At 58.0% G+C, this 19,658-nt stretch overlaps 5 protein-coding genes across 5 annotated transcripts; 3 read left to right on the forward strand and 2 right to left on the reverse strand.

Annotated features, from left to right (window-relative positions):
- Nucleotides 1–326: 326 nt before the first annotated feature.
- Nucleotides 327–4,043, reverse strand: KRP23_1993 (Guanylate cyclase soluble subunit beta-2; the record flags this gene model as incomplete). Its single annotated transcript, XM_067886670.1, has 1 exon — nt 327–4,043. The coding sequence occupies one exon, from the start codon at nt 4,041–4,043 to the stop codon at nt 327–329; it is 3,717 nt and encodes a 1,238-aa protein (XP_067749331.1).
- Nucleotides 4,044–4,261: 218 nt separating this feature from the next.
- KRP23_1994 (uncharacterized protein) lies at nt 4,262–10,629 on the forward strand (the record flags this gene model as incomplete). The annotated part of the gene is made up of 5 exons (XM_067886671.1): nt 4,262–8,053; nt 8,115–8,251; nt 8,312–8,366; nt 8,420–8,566; nt 8,638–10,629. 5 exons carry the CDS (start codon nt 4,262–4,264, stop codon nt 10,627–10,629), a joined length of 6,123 nt encoding a protein of 2,040 aa, XP_067749332.1.
- Nucleotides 10,630–11,467: 838 nt separating this feature from the next.
- KRP23_1995 (Type II inositol 3,4-bisphosphate 4-phosphatase) lies at nt 11,468–15,164 on the forward strand (the record flags this gene model as incomplete). The annotated part of the gene is made up of 2 exons (XM_067886672.1): nt 11,468–11,689; nt 11,766–15,164. 2 exons carry the CDS (start codon nt 11,468–11,470, stop codon nt 15,162–15,164), a joined length of 3,621 nt encoding a protein of 1,206 aa, XP_067749333.1.
- A 115-nt stretch (nt 15,165–15,279) lies between these two features.
- Nucleotides 15,280–16,674, reverse strand: KRP23_1996 (uncharacterized protein; the record flags this gene model as incomplete). Its single annotated transcript, XM_067886673.1, has 2 exons — nt 15,280–15,486; nt 15,607–16,674. The coding sequence occupies 2 exons, from the start codon at nt 16,672–16,674 to the stop codon at nt 15,280–15,282; spliced, it is 1,275 nt and encodes a 424-aa protein (XP_067749334.1).
- A 165-nt stretch (nt 16,675–16,839) lies between these two features.
- Nucleotides 16,840–19,068, forward strand: KRP23_1997 (putative translation initiation factor eIF-2B subunit epsilon; the record flags this gene model as incomplete). Its single annotated transcript, XM_067886674.1, has 1 exon — nt 16,840–19,068. The coding sequence occupies one exon, from the start codon at nt 16,840–16,842 to the stop codon at nt 19,066–19,068; it is 2,229 nt and encodes a 742-aa protein (XP_067749335.1).
- Between the last annotated feature and the right edge of the window lie 590 nt (nt 19,069–19,658).

The raw sequence follows: 19,658 nt of genomic DNA on the forward strand, positions 1-19,658 counted from the left end.
TGGTAGGTTGATTGCTCGTCGGTGCAGAAGCGAAACCTGTTCATGTCTAAATGTTTCGGTGATACCCACGCGACCTGATAACGCTGGACTTGTCGGGTGCATCGAGCAGCACCAGCGTCACACAATGCATTTCATCCGACGGAGGTGCCGGTCTCACAGACTGTCCCAGGCGCAGTCGACCCACGAAAAATTGGTATCCCGCTACTGCTTCGAGATCTACTTGCTCGATATGCTTCACACTTCGAGTGCCATGAAAACTACTCAACCAGGTCTATATTCCTCTTTCTACTGGTACAAGATGCAGTTAAATAGCGTGTCGCCAAACCTCACAGCACGAAGTACGTGCGGAGCTTCTTGGAGCTGGCGTTGATGGAGAGCAGCGTGTGATATTCGACCTTGAAGCCGTGGCCGGGCGTCTCCTTGTTCATGCTGGCCCACGTGCTTTCGCTGATGTGGATCCGACCGGGGACGCCGCTGCTTTCGAGGAAGTGCGCGATGCTCACCGTGTCCCCGAAGAGGTGGTAGCGAGGGTCTTTGCTGCCGACGACACCAGCAAGTACAGGACCCGAGTGCACGCCGATGCGGATGTTGAGGTCAGGGACGCCGCAGTTGCGTCGCAGCAGCGGCAGCGCCGCGAACATGTCGGTGGCGGCAGTCACCACCGCCAGCGCGTTGTTGGTGTTGACGATAGGGCATCCTCCGACCACGAAGTAGGCGTCTCCGATGATTTCCACCTTGTACAGCACCTCGCGCTCGGCGATCGTGTCGAAGCGCGTGTACATGTCGTTCAGAAACTGCACGAGCTCCATGGCTGAGACTTTGGACGAGTAGGCCGTGAAGTTGACCATGTCGGTGAACAGCACCGTCACGTTGTCGAAGAAGTCGGCCACCGTGGTCTGCGGGTCCTCCTTGAGCTTATGCACGATGGTCTCGGGCAGCAGATTCAGCAGCAGCTTCGTGATGCGGGCCTCTTCCTCGACGAGTTTCTGCTTCTGCGAGTTGAGCGTGATGTCCCGGTAGTGGTTGATCCGCTGCTTGAACTCCGAGTTGAACACGACCCACGCTTGGCCCGCGAAGAACATAAAGATGTACAGCGCGTTGCGCAGCACACGAAGCTGTGTCGCGTTCACTTCCCAGCCGAAATACGGGGCCACCAGGAGGTTTGCCAGCAGGTACAGCGCCAAGATTTCAAAGCCGTTAATCACGCGGATCAGGAACGACACGTTGGCGAAGTAGCACTGGTACAGTGCCAGCGCACTCATGTACGCGTGGCCGAGCGAGTTGGTCGCGAGGCTTTCCGCACACAAAATGACGGCAATGACCGAGATAACTATCACGGACGCATGCTGCTCCCAGTTGCTGAACGTTGGCGAGAACGTGTGCAGCAGGAAGGCCAGCATGACCGGGTACATGATGCAGAAGTTGAGCAGGAAAATGAGCTGGCTTTCGTCAAAGGAGCGGATGGTAGACAGCCTTATGGTCTGGTACAGCGTGAGGAACGGCTTGAGCACCAGGAACACTGTGACCGACAAGCGAAGGAAGTGCAGCCATCGAGCTCGGTTCTCAACCCGGTAGCTCTCTTCGAACTCATAGGCCTCTTTGGTTAGGCCGCGGAGACCCATTCGATTGCCGTGCACGCGGAACAACACCTCTGTGCGAGTCAAGCCTTTAGGAAGCGTCATGATGGTGGCGTTGAACAGAGAGGCGTCGTCGTTCTCAGGGTCTCCGTTCGCGTCGATGTCCTCCACGATATCAAAAATGTTTTCCCTGAACATTGACCTCCGGACCGTAGCGATCTGGCTTAGGCTGTGGCCTCTGAGCGCGCTCACGGTGCCTCGTCGTTGAGCTAGACGCGTTGGGGCGTTCGGGGAGGGAGGTTGGTCAGCCAATGCAAGCAGCGATTGCGACGGTGATGATGCACTCGAGGCGTCCTCTAGGCTAGACTGGGGAATGGTCGGCAGTTTGGTGCCTTCTGGGAGCTGCATAATGATGGACGGACTTCTTCCTGGAAGTGGCGCAAGCGCTAGGAAGTTCGCGATCGAAGCTTGCTTGTTGGACGAGTCTAACGCTCCCATGCGGCTGCTTCTGCGCGGTTGTCGAGCGTTTGCCGCCTTTGGGAGTGTCGGCAGGTTTTCCTCCATCGGGTTTGACTTCGGAGGCGCAGAAAGGAGCGGAGCCAGGAGCGGAGCAGGAGCTTCCGTCTTGTGGTGTTCAGGAATGGCGTTGATAGCTGCTCCGGGCATGCGACTGGTTCGTCGAGCGCGACCTGACGTCGGACTGCTGGAAGTTCCAGGCTCGACCACATCACTAGACCCACCGTGCTCCTTCGCGACTACCGAGGCTGGCGGCACAATGTATCCGTCCTTGCCGCGCAAGAAGTACGTGTTCATGTCGCCTCGGCCTTTCACGAACACTTTGCCGCGCAAGGCGGTGTGGAACTTGTGGTAGATGGCGTTGTGCGTCGCCTCCGTGATCTGAATCTGGCCTGGCAGATTGGTCGTCTCCATGCGCGAGGCTACGTTGACAGTGTCTCCGAACAGCTTGAAGCGCGGGTTTCGGATGCCGACCACGCCTGCCATCAAGCCGCCGCTGTTGATCCCGACGCGGATGTTGAGGTTCGTGACCATGTGCCCCCAGTTCTTGCGAGCGATTTTGGCGCTGACCTCTGGAATGCAGCGGATCATGTCGAGCGCGAGGTTCGCGACCAGCTCTGCGTGGTTGTTGATCACGTCAGGGCACCCGCCCACCACCATGTAGACGGCTCCGATAGTCTCCACCTTGTGCACGTGATGTACGTCCACAAGCTTGTCAAACTTGTAGAAGAGAATGTTGAGCAGCTCGACGACTTGCTGAGGCTGCAGCTTGGACGAGAAGAGGTCGAAGTCGCACACCTCAGCGAAGAGCACCGTCGCCGCTGCGTATTCATCGGCGATCAGCTCACGCCCACACTGAAGCTGAACGACGATGGACTCGGGAAGCATACTGTTGAGCAGCGCCTTGGACCGGGTCTCCTCCATCTTCAGCTGCTCCTGCTGCAAGAGCACCATGAGTTCGCTCATGTAGCTCACGCGGATGGCGAACTCGCGCGACTGGCTCGGCAGTAGGATCAGGAAGAAGAACAGACATGCGTACAACGTCTCGTTGGCAATTTCTTGTCGGCTGGAGGACGCAGAGGACGTCAAGCCGCCTGGGACGTAGGCGAGCATGACCACAACGTACGTGGCCAAGTAGGCGAGGCAGAAAATCGACACGGGGAAGAACCGGATGGGCGTGCAGCTGTAGACGTACATGATGACGAGGCAGACCCACGAGACGCCGTAGTCGTTGGTGATCTTGTTGTACACGACCGGGTAGCTCGCGACGACGCAGATACAGAGCCACGTGAGCTTGAAGTCTTCGTGGTACGGGTGTTTCCTCGCTCGGAAGAAGGTGAGAAGCAGCAGGGGCAGCACCACCGCAAGCTTGAGCACCACCACAATCGTGAACTTTGGTAGTTTGGTGTTGACGACGCCGTCCGCGGTGGCGTTCGTGCCCACACTGTAGTCTTCCCAGAGCACGATGTAGTCGTACACGAACGTAGATATCATGAAGCCGATGAGCGTGAGCAGTCCTCGCAAATACAACTTGCGCTGCGAGCTGGCGTAGTACTTGGCGAACGACTTCTCCATCTTGAGGATCACTGCGAGCGTGTTGATGTTGATGAAGTAGAGCGTGATATGGTGAATGGCCACCTCGTCCATGATTTTCAGGAACAGGATGAACTCGCTCACGGCGGTCGCGCGAGACACGGAGCTCTCTCGCGCTCGCTTGTCGACCGGGCTCTCGGGCACAACCTGCGACTGCAATCGGCGAGACGTCAAGCCCGCCGAGGTCATGAAAGTGCCACGAACCGACTCAAACTTGTCCAGGCCCTGCATGATCTTGTTGGAAATGGTGCGAGACGTGATCGGCTCGATCGCGGTTTTCTGCCTGGGAACCTGCGGCACCGCGCCCAAGGACGCGCTCAGCGCGTCCATGGGCTTGATCGTCCGGAGCGACGGCATGGCACCGGTCTAGCGATTGGCACTTTCGACCGTTCTAGCAGACGACCACAACGTCGTCGCTAAAGTGGGCGCCGCGCTTCAAGTGCTTCAGGAATAGTGGCGAGCACCGGTAACGGATGACAGGTTGTGGTGACGCCGTATTGATAGTATTCGCTGCCATTTCCAAGATCGCGGTGTCCGTTCAAACGGATCGCGAGTTAGTTGGCTGGAAGTTCATCATGGTGCTCAAGACGGGCATGTTGGTGGGGATCGTGGGCACGGAGGACATCGGCGTCTTGATCCAGATCCGGTCGTCGTCCAACTCGTGCGTCATCAAACTCAACAACGGAACTCTCAAGAAAAACGTTCCGTTGGACGACGTTGAGGAGGCCAAGGACATGAGCGACACCAAAGAGAAGAAGTCGCCCATTCGACTGGGCGCGGTCGAGTCGCCGAGCAAAACACCCTCGAAACTCGCGTCCTTGTCGGTTGATTCTCGGAATGCCTCCTTGAAATCGGCTCTGGAGGTCGGGGACTCGGTTCGAGCGCGGTGCAACGGAGGCAGTCGATGGTTCCCCGGGAAGATCATCCGCGTGCATCGAGATGCCACGTACGACGTCGAGTATTCGGACGGCGACATTGAGAAGAAAATGGCGGCGGTGGACGTTGAAGCGGCCTCGAAGCTGGACAAAACACCGCTCGGTGCGTCGGCTTCACTTAAAAAGCTCGACAGCTTGAGCTTTGCAGTAGGCGACCCGGTGAAAGCGAGATACAAGAAAGGCGCCAAGCTTTTCAGCGGTAAGATTGCTCGTGTGCGGTCGGACGGCACGTACGACGTCAACTATGACGACGGAGATGTGGAGACTCGAGTGGCCAAAGAGTTGATTGAGCCGGAGGTGCGGAAGCAGGATAGCGGCGACGAGGCGCCAGCGCGTATGAAAGCGAAGAGCGGTGGGTTTCGCGTCGACCAGAGCGTCAAGGCGCGATACAAGGGGGGTAAGAAGCTGTTCTCCGGGAGAATCAAGAGGATACACGGCGACGGCACGTACGACGTTGTGTACGAAGACGGAGACGAGGAAAAGCGCGTGAAAGCGGAACATATTGAAGCGTCAGCGGACCCGAAAGCTGATAGTGACGAGGAACGAGCACCTACCAAGAAACTTACGGTAGGGAAGAAGGTGAAGGCGCGCTACAAGAAGGGGAAGCGCTTGTTCCCAGGGAAAAGCAGAGTGCGCTCCGACGGCACGTACGACATCGACTACGACGATGGCGAGAGCGAAGCCCGCGTGGAAGCCAACCAAATCGAGGTCAGCGACACTGAGGACATGTTTGCAGATTCGGATGAGGACCAGAAGAAACCAGCTACGAAAAAGAAGACAGGCAAGTGGGGCGTTGGCGATCGCGTGAAAGCGTACTACGGCAAGGGAAAGAGGCTATTCCCGGGCAAAATCGCGAAGGTTCACATGAATGGGACCTACGACGTCAAGTACGACGATGGGGACTCGGAGGCTCGAGTGGAAGCAAGCTTGATTGAAGATGCCGAGTCGGATAAAACTGACGCAGACAAACTGCGGTCAACGAAGGCACAAGACAGCCCGAAGACAAGCTCGAAGAGCTCGACGCAGCGGCCACTTCGGGTCGGCGACGCTGTGAAGGCAAAATACAAAGGCGGAGCAAGGCTCTTCGCAGGGAAAATCACTCGTGAGCGCATGGATGGCACGTACGACGTCAAGTACGAGGACGGGGATGTTGAGGAACGCGTCGAAGTAGACTTCATCCAGCGCGTAGATGGCGACGAAGACGATGATAAGTTAAAGAAGACGGCGAAGAAATCGTTAGAAGTTGGCGACGTTGTCAAAGCACCGTTTCAGGGAGGCACCAAACTCTTTCGAGGTAAAGTTTCTCGTGTACGCAGCGATGGCACTTACGATATCACCTTCGACGATGGAGACAAAGCCACCCGTGTCCCGAGTGACCGCATCCAACCGGAAGAGGGGCCGACTCCGCGCGACGAAAAGCCCCAAAAGGTCACTTTGGAGGTTGGAGACGCCGTGAAGGCGAGGTACAAGAACGGCAAGAAGCTATTTGCTGGTACGGTGGCGCGAGCTCGCAGCGATGGAACGTACGATATCAAATACGACGATGGAGACGTCGAAATGCGAGTCGCCTTGGAGATGATCGAAGCGCTCGAGAGCAAAAAGGGCAAAGAAGACGACAGACCTGACTCGCCTAAATCAATCCAGCGCCTGAAGTTGGGCGACAAAGTGCGTGCTCGCTACAACAAAGGGAGCAAGATGTTTCGCGGCGAGATCACTGCTGTCCACCGTGACGGCACGTACGATGTTCGATACGACGATGGCGATAAGGAGAAGGACGTGGAGGCCACAGATATCGAGCTGGAAGACGACGAAAGAGACCCACAACCATCGAAGAAAAGCCCCAGTACGCTGCAGGTTGGGGACTTGGTGGAAGCCAACTTCAAGAACGGCGTCAAGATGTTTCCTGGTAAGATATCTCGCGTCCATTCTGATGGCACCTACGACGTCACATTCGACGACGGCGACTCCGATCGACGCGTCCCGAGGTCACGAATCAAGGTGCAAGAGGGAAAGGAGGAGAGTTCTCAGAAGAAGAAGACGGGGTTTGCTGTTGGAGACGCAGTCCAAGCCAAGTACAAGAAGGGGGCGAAGTATTTCCCGGGCACAATTGAGCGTGTGCGACCTGATGGAACGTACGACATCCGATACGAAGACGGCGACTCCGAAACTCGCGTAGATTCGTCTCTCGTCGTTGCAGCTGAGCCTGAGACGTCCAAACCGAGTGCAGACTCACCGGTACCGTCCACAGCGAAGCAATTCGAGGTTGGTGATGTCGTCAAGGCGCGCTACAAGAAGGGGGCGAAGCTGTTCCCTGGTAAAATCACCCGCGTGAGGTCGGATGGTACGTACGACATCAGGTACGAGGATGGAGACACCGAGATGTACGTTGAGCGCTCCTGCATCGAAGGGGAAGCAAAGCCCATAGCACGAGCGAAGGCAGAGGAGAAGAAGCCTGAAAGCTTTACTGAGGGTGACAAGGTCAATGCCAAGTACAAGGGAGGGGTCAAAACGTACCCGGGTACGATTGTGAAGGCCCGAGTGGATGGCACGTTTGACATCGAGTACGACGACGGAGACACGGAGTTACGTGTGAAGAGCTCATCTATCGCGTTAATTCCTGGTAGTAAAGCGAAGAAACCCGAGGCAAAGGCAAGTGTCGACAAGGACGACATCTTTGGAGACTCGGATTCAGACAGCAAGCGCAAGAAGCGCGTCGGTAAGGAGAGCGGAACCATTAAAGCTGGTGACATTGTCGAGGCCAACTTCAAGCAGAAAGGCAAGTTTCATCGTGGGAAAGTCGTACGCGCGAGGTCGGACGGCACCTTTGACGTCGAATACGACGTTGGAGCTTCGGAAAAAGGCGTACGAGTTGAAAATATCAAAAAGGTTGGCGGCAACCAAGCAAGGAGCGACGATAGCGGCCACGAAGATCAAACTTCCAAGAAGAAGGCAAACTCCAAACCTGCTGCGCCATCCTCCGACTCGGACCAAGAATTACCAAGGACAAAACCCAAGAAGAAGGCAAAACGGCACTCTTCTTCCGAATCCTCTGGATCCGATGGTGAGAAGCAGCCTCCTCTTAAAAAGGGAGTGCGAGTCACGTACCGAATAGCGGGAGACAAGCAATCACGACGCGTTGGAACCATTCGCAAAGTTCGTACAGACGGCAGCTGCGACGTTCGCTATGAAGACGGCGATACTGCCAAGCGGGTCTCACGGAAGTTGCTGGTTGGCTGCTCCGACTCAGAGGACTCGGACGATGACGCAGCAGGGAAGGCGAAGCAGCGACGCTCCCCACAGGAGCCGATCTACCGCCGAAACCAACTTGTGACGTCCAACTGGCGTCGACAGAGCAAGCTGTCAAAGCCAAAACTGACCGCAAAGTGGGCACAGGCGGTCGTGCTGGAGAAAAACTCCGACGGAACCTACACGGTACGCTACATCAGCGTGAGCAGCGATGGATGCCATCCTAACAGAGACGTTTTCTATGCAGATTCGATACACAGACGGAGTTGTCGAAGAAGATGTGCCGTCAGAGGCCCTGAAGCCCAGCAAGAAGAAGCAAGATGGCTCTGACTCCGACGGAAGCTCGTCTGGCCACCGACGGAAGCGAAGGCTGACGCGTGCCAGGTCCGTTTTACTTTAGCTTCCTCCGGTTCTGCATCGCTCCACTAATGTCTCGTGTTTCAGGCCCGATGGAATCGGCACCGAGTCTCTCTTCCTGCTTGAGCAACTAGCTATGACGGTATGTGCCTCGCGCTGTCTGTCCTCTCTCAACTGCTGACATTTTGCAACCAGCTTTTTGAAGAGGGTGTACTGAAGAACAAACCAAAGCTGCAGCTGCTCAGAGGCGGGGGTGACACCTCGAGCTCCGATTCCTCCTCGTCTAGTTCGGAGAGTGCGTCGGCATCTTCAAAGCCAAGTAGCAAGAACAACGTCGACAAGGTACGGGTTACGCTGGGTTACTTGACTACTTGGTACCAGCAGCGGCACTGACGCACCCGAACTCCTTCCAGGTGCTACAGAGGCTGTTCGACTCGAGCTCAATGGGAAACTACCGGCGAATGTTTAAGGAAAATGACGCCAAAGGTTCCGGCAAAATCTCACGACGCAGGATCATTGCACTGGTGGGAGAGTTCATGGCGACTTCGAAGCCGACAAAGCGGGCAGGCCAAGGCAGCGGTCGAAGCGATGAAGACCGCGGCTCGCTTACCGGCATTCTGACGGAGTGGTTTGCCACGCACGACGATCTCCGGACGCATCGCCATTTCGAGTTCAAGACGCTGATGCTCGCGTTCGCGTACGCCAAGAGTCGACTGGGCAAGCTGCGCATGGAACAGAGCGTTGCGACTGTCTTGGAAGGCAGGTTTGCGTCGTACCACGAGAACCAGCGGCAGCTCGAGCTATGGCAGCAGAAGCTTGGCTTCCGGCTCTTTGAGACGCTGCAGCGCCGCTTTCACGACCACGCGCTGCCGAACATGATCCCGGCGCGCATTCGCGTGTCGGAAGTGGCCCTGATCTTCGACCAAATCGCGCGGCAAGCGATGCCTCACAAGCCACTGGACGTGTACCTGCAGCAGCAGCAACTGTTCCCGCACCACACGCTGCTGCTCCCCGAGTTCATCTGCTGCTACTACCAGCTCTACGGGTCGGAGCACGCGACCGCTTCTCGGTGGACTGGAGCGGTGGAGCTGCGGCCGGTTGCCTTTGTTGCGTCGTGTCTGTTTTCGAACGGAGATACCGTGTGCAACCGCCATGGCGATCTCGTGCGCCGGCTCTCGGTGGGCCGAACGCAGGCGCAATTGGACTTGATCCTGCGCTTTCGAGAAGTCTTCGAGTCTCTGCTGAGCACAGACGCGGGTAGCGGGCACTGCCACGAAGAGCAACTCCTGGAGACGTCGCAGCTCTCTGCGTTTGCGGCTAAAGTGGCCCCCGATCCGTCACTGCTCGAGCCTGCGATGACGTTGCTCCGGAAACGATCTGCTGCGGTCTCCCTGGTGGAGGTGTACGGGAGCTGTGGCTTCCTCATCGACGAGTTGACGTCTGCCCCTACGATTCGCAACGCGCTTGACAAGATGCGGATGCGAGTTGACGTGGCAGACGTGCGCCGGATAATTGGCTTGGCCAGGAAGATCTGCGTCAAGATTTTACGGTTCCCTCACAACGCCGACTACTGGCGGATCCGAGCTGACAGCGCTGCGTTCCAGCAGAAAATCGGTCGGTTTGACGGCGCAACCAGTCTGCTGGAAGCGGTGGGGTTCGTGGAGTACCAGAAGACGCACTACGAGCTGCGTGGGGCACGAAACGTGGACGGCAAACGCGCCAGCGCGCTCGAAAAGCCGACGCTTGATGCGTTGCGGGAGAAGTGCGTTCAATTGGACGGCGAGCTCTCTCTCTTTGACGGCGTGGAAAGTATCAGCTCGATCCTTGCGCGGATCTCGACCGTCCAGGAGTGCAAGGGCAGTCTCTTTACGCTAGAGGAGTGTCAGACCGCATTGAAGCACTTGTCCTTGTACGTTGAAAACGTTTTGAGAGACCCGAAAGACTCGAGGTGCTGGCGAATCCGAGAAGCCAACGGCATGTTCCAGCGGCAGATTGGATACTTGCCCCATGCGCTGGAGCTGATGGACTCGATCGGCTTTGACCTCGTGCAAACGTCAAGTGGCAACGTGTACGCTCTTCGGGGGACTGGAGCGTCCAAGAAACCAGAGCAGGAGACGCAACCACCAGCCAACTTGTCGAATTTCGCCTTCACGAGTGTCAGCAGCCAAACGGAGTGGTTTCTCTGGCGGCGCAAGCAGGAGATCGACAGTCTACTGGAAGACGAACTGAGCTATCTGCTCGGCATCGTAGGCCACTTCCCGCATGCGCAGGACGCGACGGGCAAAGACGACGCGGATGGTGACCGACTTGCGACGCGTGCAGTCGAGCCGTCCCCTGTCGGACGTCGAGATCCAGCGGTGGGTCACCGAGAAGGACCGAAGTGGACAAGGCGTCGTGCGGCTTGAGGACGTTGCCATTTGCAGTTGTAGTTTGCTCTATTGTAGTGTAGTTGCAGTGCAAAGTTTTGCGGTGCCGGTGCTTGGGTGTCCTCCATATGTATCCATATAGGGGATGGGCAAGAGCGACTATTCTTATAATGCGCGTTTCGGGACCAAAAGTGGACACGTTCGGCGCTCAAGCGCATGTTGAAGCTGGCTCCGAGCAACGTGGCGAGGCGGATGCCTGCAACTGCAACGCGACTGCAACTCGCACCAGCGCAAAAGCAGTTCGTGGACTGGCTCTGGCGTTTGTATCGCCAAAATGTGAGAGCACCTTCTCAACAATCTGCAGCAGTTTGGTCAAAAAGAGGAGGCTGCAAAAGGAGGAGACTGGAAAAGGAGGAGACCAACAGTGTCGGTCGGCAGGAGTGAAGTGAAGCTCAAGTGGGTGCGAATTGGCAATTTTCGCGCTGGATTTTTTGCAGGGCGATGACATCTTGGTGCTCATTCTCTTCGCGTCCGCCGTCCACGCCTTCAATAAAGGCGCAGCTCGTTACTCACCATTTCGGCCCCAAGCGCGTAATTGCCTCCACGAGCGACCAACATGTTGCCTTTCCATCGTAAGTCGCGCATAAGTCGCAAAAAAAAGGAAGTTGTCCCATAATGGATGGTGCACTTCACTCGCCACTTACAAATATGAAGTCAAACGGGTCAGAGACGAGGTCAATGGTCTCTGACCCGTTCAACTTGATATTTGTAAGTGGCGAGTGAAGTGCACCACACTTTATGGGACCCTATTCCCTCCGTCTTCCTTCTGGCACTGGGCCTTTTGCACTCTCCAGTCTGAGCCCGCCACCTTCGCACGATGGCGTCCCCTGCGGCAGCGCGAGTTGCAGCCACCATCTACGACTCGTACCCGCTGAGTTTGCGCACCTTCCTGGCCGAAGGCCCGCCGCCGTTTGCACGCTCCGTGTCGCACTCGCACGAAGACCCGACGCACAGGACCATGAGCGTGGACGACGACGACTTCCTCAGCAATTTGCACAACACGTCGTCCTCGGTTGGCACCATCGACCTCAACGAGCCAGTACGTTTGCATTCTTATTTGTGCAACTCGCTTTTGTGTGCTTTTGCGCTAACTGGAGGTCCCGCATTTTGCGCAGCGAGGGGCAGCGGCGCCGCGTGCGTCGCCATTGTGCAGCACGTTCGGCAAGTTCCACAACGAAGTGTTCGAGACCAAGGAGAGGTCCAAAGTTTTAAGCGCGCTTCGCCACCGCGGCAAGGCCGCAAAAGGCGGCGCCAACGGCATCAAGCAGCGCGTGGTCGCGCGCCCTGTCGCTCCGTCCACTTTCACCATGGACGACGTATTGCGCGCTGGCACGCTCACGAAACAGGGCAGCTGGCGGCGCAACTGGAAGACACGCTTCTTCATTTTGCGCAGCGACTGCCCGAGTTTGTGCTACTTCACGTCCGAAGACAAATTGGAGCTTCTGGGCGAAATCCCTATCACCGAAGACACGATCATTCTGGACCGAAGTGGGGGCGGCCACGCGCCATTTCGCTTCCAAATTCGCACCGAGGCGCAAACGCTGCTGCTGGAGGCCGAAAGCCGCGAAAACCAAAAGCGATGGATCGATTCGTGTCAGGAATTGGCGGACGCAATTCGCGCGTCGAAGTTTTCGGTCACCACGTCCATGTCCAGCTTCTCCATGGACGGCCGCTCGTCGTTGCGCTACATGAACCGCCACACGGAGGAAACTTCGCACCATTCGCAAAACTGGGACGAGACAGAGTCCAGCCAGGTGGACGATCCGCTGGAGAGTGCAACGAGTCGCAGACGCAGTGCGCAACAACTCACAGCAAGCAGCGCCAGCGGCTCGGCCAGGTCAGTTGCGCAAATCGAGCACCGAAGGACGTTCGACTTGTCCATTTCAGTGGTGATGGGCAGACGCAGCAAATTAGCGCAATCCGTGGAGCATATTGCCGCGGCAGAGAGAGACAAGGACCGCATCGGGTGCTTCGTTGCAGTCAGCGGATATATTGGCAGCAGCAACTCGTTCGTGGAGCTTGGCGCAACTGACGCCGTTAAGTTGACGACGCTGGTTGCAGCATGTGGTGCAACGTCCGGCGAACAGGTCCCAGTGCCGTTTTGTATCGTCCTGACTGCGGAATTGGAGCGATTCGACCAATTGCGCCTGACGTTGTGTCGGACGCTACTTACCCAAAATCCAGGCAACATTCAGGGCACCATTGGCGTGGGTCGCTGTATACTTAACGAGCAACTACTAGCATCCACACCGTGCGCGGTTCCGGTCACCGAACGCAGCACGTCCTCGAGGGACTCGCTGTCTGCAAACCAGCCACTGCCACAGAACAAGATGCTGGGGGAGCCAGGTACCGGCTCCTCCTCGAGTCTCATGGTAGATAGTGACAGTGTGCAGCTGGTAGTGCAGGCCTTCCGCTCGGTGGCTCCGCAGCGCGTACTCCCGACCACGGGCGTCGATATGGCCAACGCCAAGTTCTTAATCCCGACGACGCTGGCTCCTGGTCGAGAGACCGCGAGCAAAATGGCAACTGGGGCGCGCATCGACTTCCCCGGTAACACCCGCGGCAGTGACGTGCGCACGTTCATGGAGAACGACACTTTCCTCTCGGGGATTGGGCTGGGGACGCTCAACGAGGCGCCAAATGGCAACCTTCGCTTCGTGGCGGTGGATGAGATTCTGCGCGTGCCGCGGTGCACGTTTGCGCTGCCTGTGGCGTATTTGGACTTTCTGGAGGAGCAGGCGCTGGAGCGCTCAAGGTACCTGCAGAAGCGGTTGCATGCCAAGGCGGCCCACCCACGGGACACAGAGCGAATCAACGCGGAGCTCGAGTTCCTGCGTAAAAAGCAGGAAGAATACCTCAAGCAGCGGCAATTCCTCATTCGACAGGAGAAGCGCTTGCTGGACGAGCAGAAGGACGGCAAGTTCTGCTTGGCGGCCAAGCGCGCTGGCATGATCTCTGTTGCGAACGAGCGAGACTCGCTGGGCGCGTCCAGTTCTTCTGCCGCGAGCTCGGCGTCAGCTGCAGGCGGAGATGCCGACGCAGTGGCCCCGTTCAAGCGCAGCACGTACAAGGGCCTGAATCTGTGGCAATTTCTGCCCACCAACATGCAGGACCAGTTCCTTTGCACGTACAAGCCACCCACGCATAACAAGCGGAGTCGGAGCGGGGCAAGTGCGCCGCTCGCCTCTCGCCCGTTCGTGTGGCACACGATGACCATGGGCTGCCCAGCGGCTCACACGAAGGGCTTTGCCAATGGGGGCTACCCTGCCTCGGTTCCGATCGATACAGCCAACCCAACTGGAGCCACAGACGACGAGCCTTTGCTTGACAGCAGCTGCGATGGCGATTTCCAGTGTCCGACGTCGCCCCTGTCTTCATCAAGGGGAGGCAACGGCAGCGGGACTGCTACTCAGACGACATCGCCCAGTGATGATACCTTGGCAGCGTTCAAGTTGCGTCTGGATCTGCAGGACCGCCTCACAGTCATCGGCAGCCAGATCTTATCGGCCACTGCGGCCTGTGTGCTTGCCTCGCTGGATTTGGCTCTAAGTGGCAGCGCTCTGCACCAAGCACAGATCGACCGCGCGCCCACCTTTGGCTACCTCATGAACTTTGAGTCGCTGCTGAGTACGCAAGGCAAAGAGTATGGGATGGTGGAGGACTTTGCTGCTGGCGCACGGTGGCTGCGCAACGTATTTATCCAGTTCCGTCGGCACTCGACAACCGGAAGCTTCTTCTCCCTGAAAAAGTATACGCCGCCGGGATCGAACGATAACAGCTGCCTGCTGTTGACCATGGGCATTAGCGAAGACCACATGTCCGTGCTGCCACAGTCGCTGGTCTCGGGCGACGGGGTTGTCCACGTGCGTTGCGTGCTATTTACCCAGGGCGTCAACGAGAAGCAGAGTCTCGTCCACGCATACAAGTCCAGCGCGGTCAAGCTGCAGGAACGTGTCAACCGAGACAACCTTGTGGAGCTGAAGCGCGTTTACGCACTGTACCGGCAGCTGCGGATGGATGAGACGGAGAGCCGCGTCCGTGAAAGTCGCCGCCTTCGAGCGAACAGTGCGATGTCGTCTGCTGCGGGTGACGACTCGGACGAAGCTGCCATGGCAATCGACCGACACGACCTGCAAGCTTTGGACGATCTGCTTGTTCAGATCGAGCACCACATTTGCTCGCCAACGAGCCAGTACAAGAAGAACGTGGCGTTGCTGATGGACTCTTCGGACTTCTGCCGCGCGCTTGGTGGCGCACGTGTTACGTGCTGCAAGAGTGGGAAGGACCGCACGGCAATGTCCGTGACTCTGGAGCAAGCACGCCTGCTGTGCGCAGAGCTCCAGGCCTCTCAAGGCGCTGCACTCTGCGCTAACATGCGGCTCTACGGTGTGCGTCGTCGCAACGTCTTCATGAACACCAAGGCGGACAAGTTTGCCTTCAACGAGATGCAACGCAAAATGCTGCCCGACTGCTACAAGCCGCCGGCGGGCACATACAAGTCCGGCAAGACATAAGGCCATTCCTCGGACGCTCGGGGAAGGGATCAAGGACTACGACTCCGTGAAGAGAAGCGGACGAAGACAAAAGTAAGTGGTGTTAATATTTAGAAGGAGGGAGACGACAACAGACTCAGGGTAGCAGCTCGCGGCGCGGCTTGGTGGCAAAAAGCCCCGACTCGACGAGCCACGCGTGCAGCTCGGGCGAGATCCAGGCAGGTTGGTGGTACAGTGCGCGCTTCCTGGCTGGAAGGGCGAGCTTGTCAGCAACGAGCTCCTGGGGTTCGCGTGGCGACGGCGTTGTAGCGGTGTCTGCGGTGCTGCCAAGAGGCTCTGAAGTCTGATCAAGGAGGGTAGCCACAGCAAGTGCCACATAGAGTCAGTGGTCATGTACAGCGATGATAACAACGCTCGGAGACAATCTACTATGACATGAAACTAGACGATCCCGTGCACTCACCTCTTCATGCTCGCTTGGACTCTCATCGTCTGCGTCTTCTTCCTCCTCTTCTTGCTCGCTGTCGTCGTCCTCACTATCATGCTCGCTGTCCACATCTTCAACATGTTCGTCTACAGATGCAGCGTCAGAGGACTGCGCAGCCTGGAGGTTTGTGCTGTTCCGATTCAGCGGAGGCAGCGGCATTGAAATCACTCGAGAAAGAGACTGCACGTTCACCTTTCGCTCACCAAGTCGCTCCACCAAACGAGAGGCGCTGATTCCTGCGATGTCCTGGCGACTGTGGTCCACAATGTAGTCTGCAGAGGCATGAGGCGGCCACGAAGCATGCGACGCCTGCCACGTTCGTCTTGCGCGGCGTCGCAATCGTCGGCGGCGTACGCGCTTACGCAGCCGCTTCCGGCGGATCGGAGACCTCAAAGGGCTCTGCCGCTCGTTCAGCGGCGCTGGCAGTAGCATGCAAATGTCAAATGTGAGCTCACCCTGCAGTGCACGCGGTAAACGCTTGGCCACGTCTCGAACCACGTGCTTGGGCGATTTCAAGGGCGATTTCTGAGGCGATTTAGCTGGAGACGGAGGAGATGGTGGTATGGGCACGGGGCTCAGGACTCGTTCGGTGGTGCCTCGAGCAATTGTTCGAGCTGCAGGGGGGCCTGTAGCAGGATTGTCGCCCAGCGACTGACTAGCAAGGCGAGCCATGCGCGCCATCAGGTTCAAGAACCGCTCGCCGAGCCTCAACTCGGCTTGGCCATCGTCGTCAGCTTGGTCTTCCTCACTCTCCTCATTGTCTTCTTGCTGCTCTTCTGCTGCGTCCTCGAGCATGTCGCCAAGTACATGACGTCGTGCAGGACGTGGAGGCGATGGAAATGCTTCTTCACTTGCGTCTTCAGCAACAGCTCCGTTGTCCTGCTGCTTGGCGTCAGCTTCGCGCCCGAGTTGCGTGCTGCCCGCCACCTTCTTCTTGGCGCGAGTCGCGTGCTTCAGATGGCCCCGAGGCACCAGCGCCAGCGACGGAACCTTGCGAGTCGACACGTCGAACGCCGCGCACGACGCAGACCCGCGCAGAGGCATCACAACCAGCAACTAATGAGCACAAGTAGCTAAACTTGTCCTTGAAGTGCAAGTTGCACAATTAATTGCATTCCGTATTCTCTCCACCTATCAAAATCTATTGATTCAAATTCTGTGTATACATAAAATTTGGTCTCCATTTGCCCACCAGCCAAGTCCATCGCCATGCCCCGCCGCTCCGTGGCCGATGATACGCGCCGCGAGGCGCCCCTGCAGGCGGTTCTCTTCGCGGACTCGTTCACGGAGACGTTCCGCCCCATCACTCTCTCGCTGCCCAAAGTGCTTCTGCCTCTGGCCAACGTGCCGATGCTCGAGTACTCGCTCGAGTTCCTGGCGTCCGCAGGCGTCCAACAAGTTCTGCTCTTTTGCACAGGCCACGCCGAGCAGATCGAGCAGTTCATCGAGAAGCAGTCGCAGGTGGCGCGGCGCCTCGAAGTGACGTGCGTGAGCAGCCCCAGCTGCCTCACGGCCGGGGACGCGCTGCGCGAGCTGGACCGGCTGCAGCTCGTGCAGAGCAACCCGTTCGTGCTCATGAGCGGCGATGTGGTGGCCAACGTGGACCTGCAGGCGGCCATCGCCGAGCACAAGCGTCGCAAACAGGCGGACGCCAACTGCATCATGACGTCCATCTTCAAGGAGCTGCGCCCCAACTTCGCCACGAGCGTGCGGCCGCTGGACGACGAGCTCGTCGTGGGGGTGGACGCCGCCACGTCGCAGCTCGTGCTGTACGAGGACGACCCGACGCAGCGCAGCACGCGGCTCGACACGCTCTTCCTGGAGGACCACGCGCAGATCGCGCTGCGCAGCGACCTGCTGGACTGCTACATCGACGTGTGCTCGCCCGAGGTGCTGCTCAAGTTCGCCGAGGACTTTGACTATCAGGACTTGAGACGCGACTTTCTGCACAACGAGGCGCAGAACTACGAGCTGGGCAAGAAGTTCTTCGTCAAGGTCGTGACGGACGAGTTCGCGGCCAGGGTCATGGACCCCAGGACGTACGCCGGCGTCTCGCAGGCCATTTTGCAGCGCTGGGTCTTTCCTATGGTGCCGGACGCGAACTACTTGGGCGCGGGGGACGCGACCCACTACGAGTACTTGCGCGGCATGCGCTACAAGGACGCCAACGTGACGCTCGCGCGCACGTGCGACGTGCAGCGCGAGTGCATCCTGGGCGCCGGCACGACTATCGCGGACCACGCGCGTGTGCGCAAGAGCGCCATTGGCAAGAACTGCGAGATTGGCGAGAACGTGACCATCGACGGCAGTTTTCTGTGGTCGAACGTCGTGGTGGAGGACGGCGCCACGGTCACGAACGCGATTTTGTGCGATAATGTGGTGGTGAAGCGTGGCGCGGTTGTGGGCGAGGGCTGCGTGCTGTCGTTCGGTGTGGTCATTGGCGAAGGATTCTCGCTGCCGCCGTTCACGAAGGTCACGACGAGCGTTGCGCAGGTGGAAGACGACGGGTTCTCCTCGGACGAGGACGAAAAGGCCTCGGACAAGAAGGACGAGGCTGTGGGCGGCGATGCACAGGCTCAGTGGGACCTGAAGGACGTGGGCGTCGGTGGCGTGGGGCGCCTTTGGACGCTGGACGAAGACGACATTGAAGTGGATTCGGACAGCGAGGAGGAGAACGACGACGAGGAACAGGAGCTGACAGAGGCGAAGAAGCAGGCGCGTCGCCTGGAGAAGCTCAAGAGCACGCTCATCGGGGCGCGCGATGTGGTGTCCAAGAAGATGCGCCGCTGGGAGGAATGGGACACGCTCAGCTCGTCCGAGGAGGAGGATGAGGACGAGGATGACCTGCTGGCCGAGGCCAACATGACTGCTCTGGAGGTGCCGTTCCAGCAGATTATCCGCGAAAATGTTTGCACTGGAGACGCGGCAGGACACAATGTGGATGATCTGTTCATGGAGATCAAGAGTTTCAAGTTTGCACAGAACCGGTCGTTCGCAGAGGTCATCGGTGCCATCTTGCCGGGTCTGCTGGACTTGATTCCGACGGGCAACGGACAGTCTGCCATGACGATTCTGGGTAACGTGCGCGCCAAGTTCCAGAAGTGGAGCTCGGTGATCCAGCGATGTCTTGTGGAGCAGGAGGACCAGCTGGCAGTCGTGGACGCGCTCGAGAACTACTGCGCCGCCCCCGAAGAGCGTCGGGTGCTGTGGCTGCCGCTGTTCCGCTTTTTGCTGCAGACCGTGTACGACCTGGAGTGGGTCGGCGAGGATGTGATCATCGAGTGGCATGAAGCCAAGGCGGCAGACGCAGACGACGATGAGGCGCAGGACGCGTTGGCCGCTGCGTCCAGCAAGGACGTGCAAGAGTTTGTTGACTGGCTGCAGGAGTCTGACGAGGAGGAGGAGGAGGACTCGGAGGAAGACTCGGAGGACGAGTAAGACAGGTAGACCGATATTAAGTACACACGCTTCCTGGTGGCTTGTGTTTGTTGTTACCAAACGGTGCAAGACTGCGTTGCCGTGCACGACAAGTTGATTGCCGATCATCGCTGTCGATGCTGTTGTCGCTACATTATTATCAGATCTTCGTAGTCAGCCTCGGCAAGTGACGAAGATTCAATTCCGCTTGCAATCAAAGCGGGTGCCCCTCGGATCACGACGACAGGCTCTGAGTGCTCAGCTCGCAGGTGACGCAAAGCAAGTCACGCCGGAGAAATCATGGCCTTGGAGATGCAGCGCGACCACCATCTCCTCGCTGCTGCAGACAAGGCTGTAGCATGGCCTCGGCAACGTTCCTCCTTACAAGCGGCGCTGCCGAGGTGAACGAGTGAGTGGGTTCGTTTGAACATGCAGTTGCATTGCGCAGTGCCTACAGCTACGCTCGTCCCTGGTTCAGAGCGCGAGCTTGCGAATGCCCCAGCAACCGGGGGGCTGTCAAGGTGTCAGGCGATGACCGCGGCCAAGCGCGCCAAGTACGTCAGCGGTTGAAGTGGTCGCGCGCTAAAGAACCTACCTACACAAACCGTTGA

This window comes from Phytophthora ramorum (assembly GCF_020800215.1).
Source record: "Phytophthora ramorum isolate Pr-102 chromosome Unknown Phyram_PR-102_s0002, whole genome shotgun sequence".
NCBI classification, from domain to species: domain Eukaryota; phylum Oomycota; class Peronosporomycetes; order Peronosporales; family Peronosporaceae; genus Phytophthora; species Phytophthora ramorum.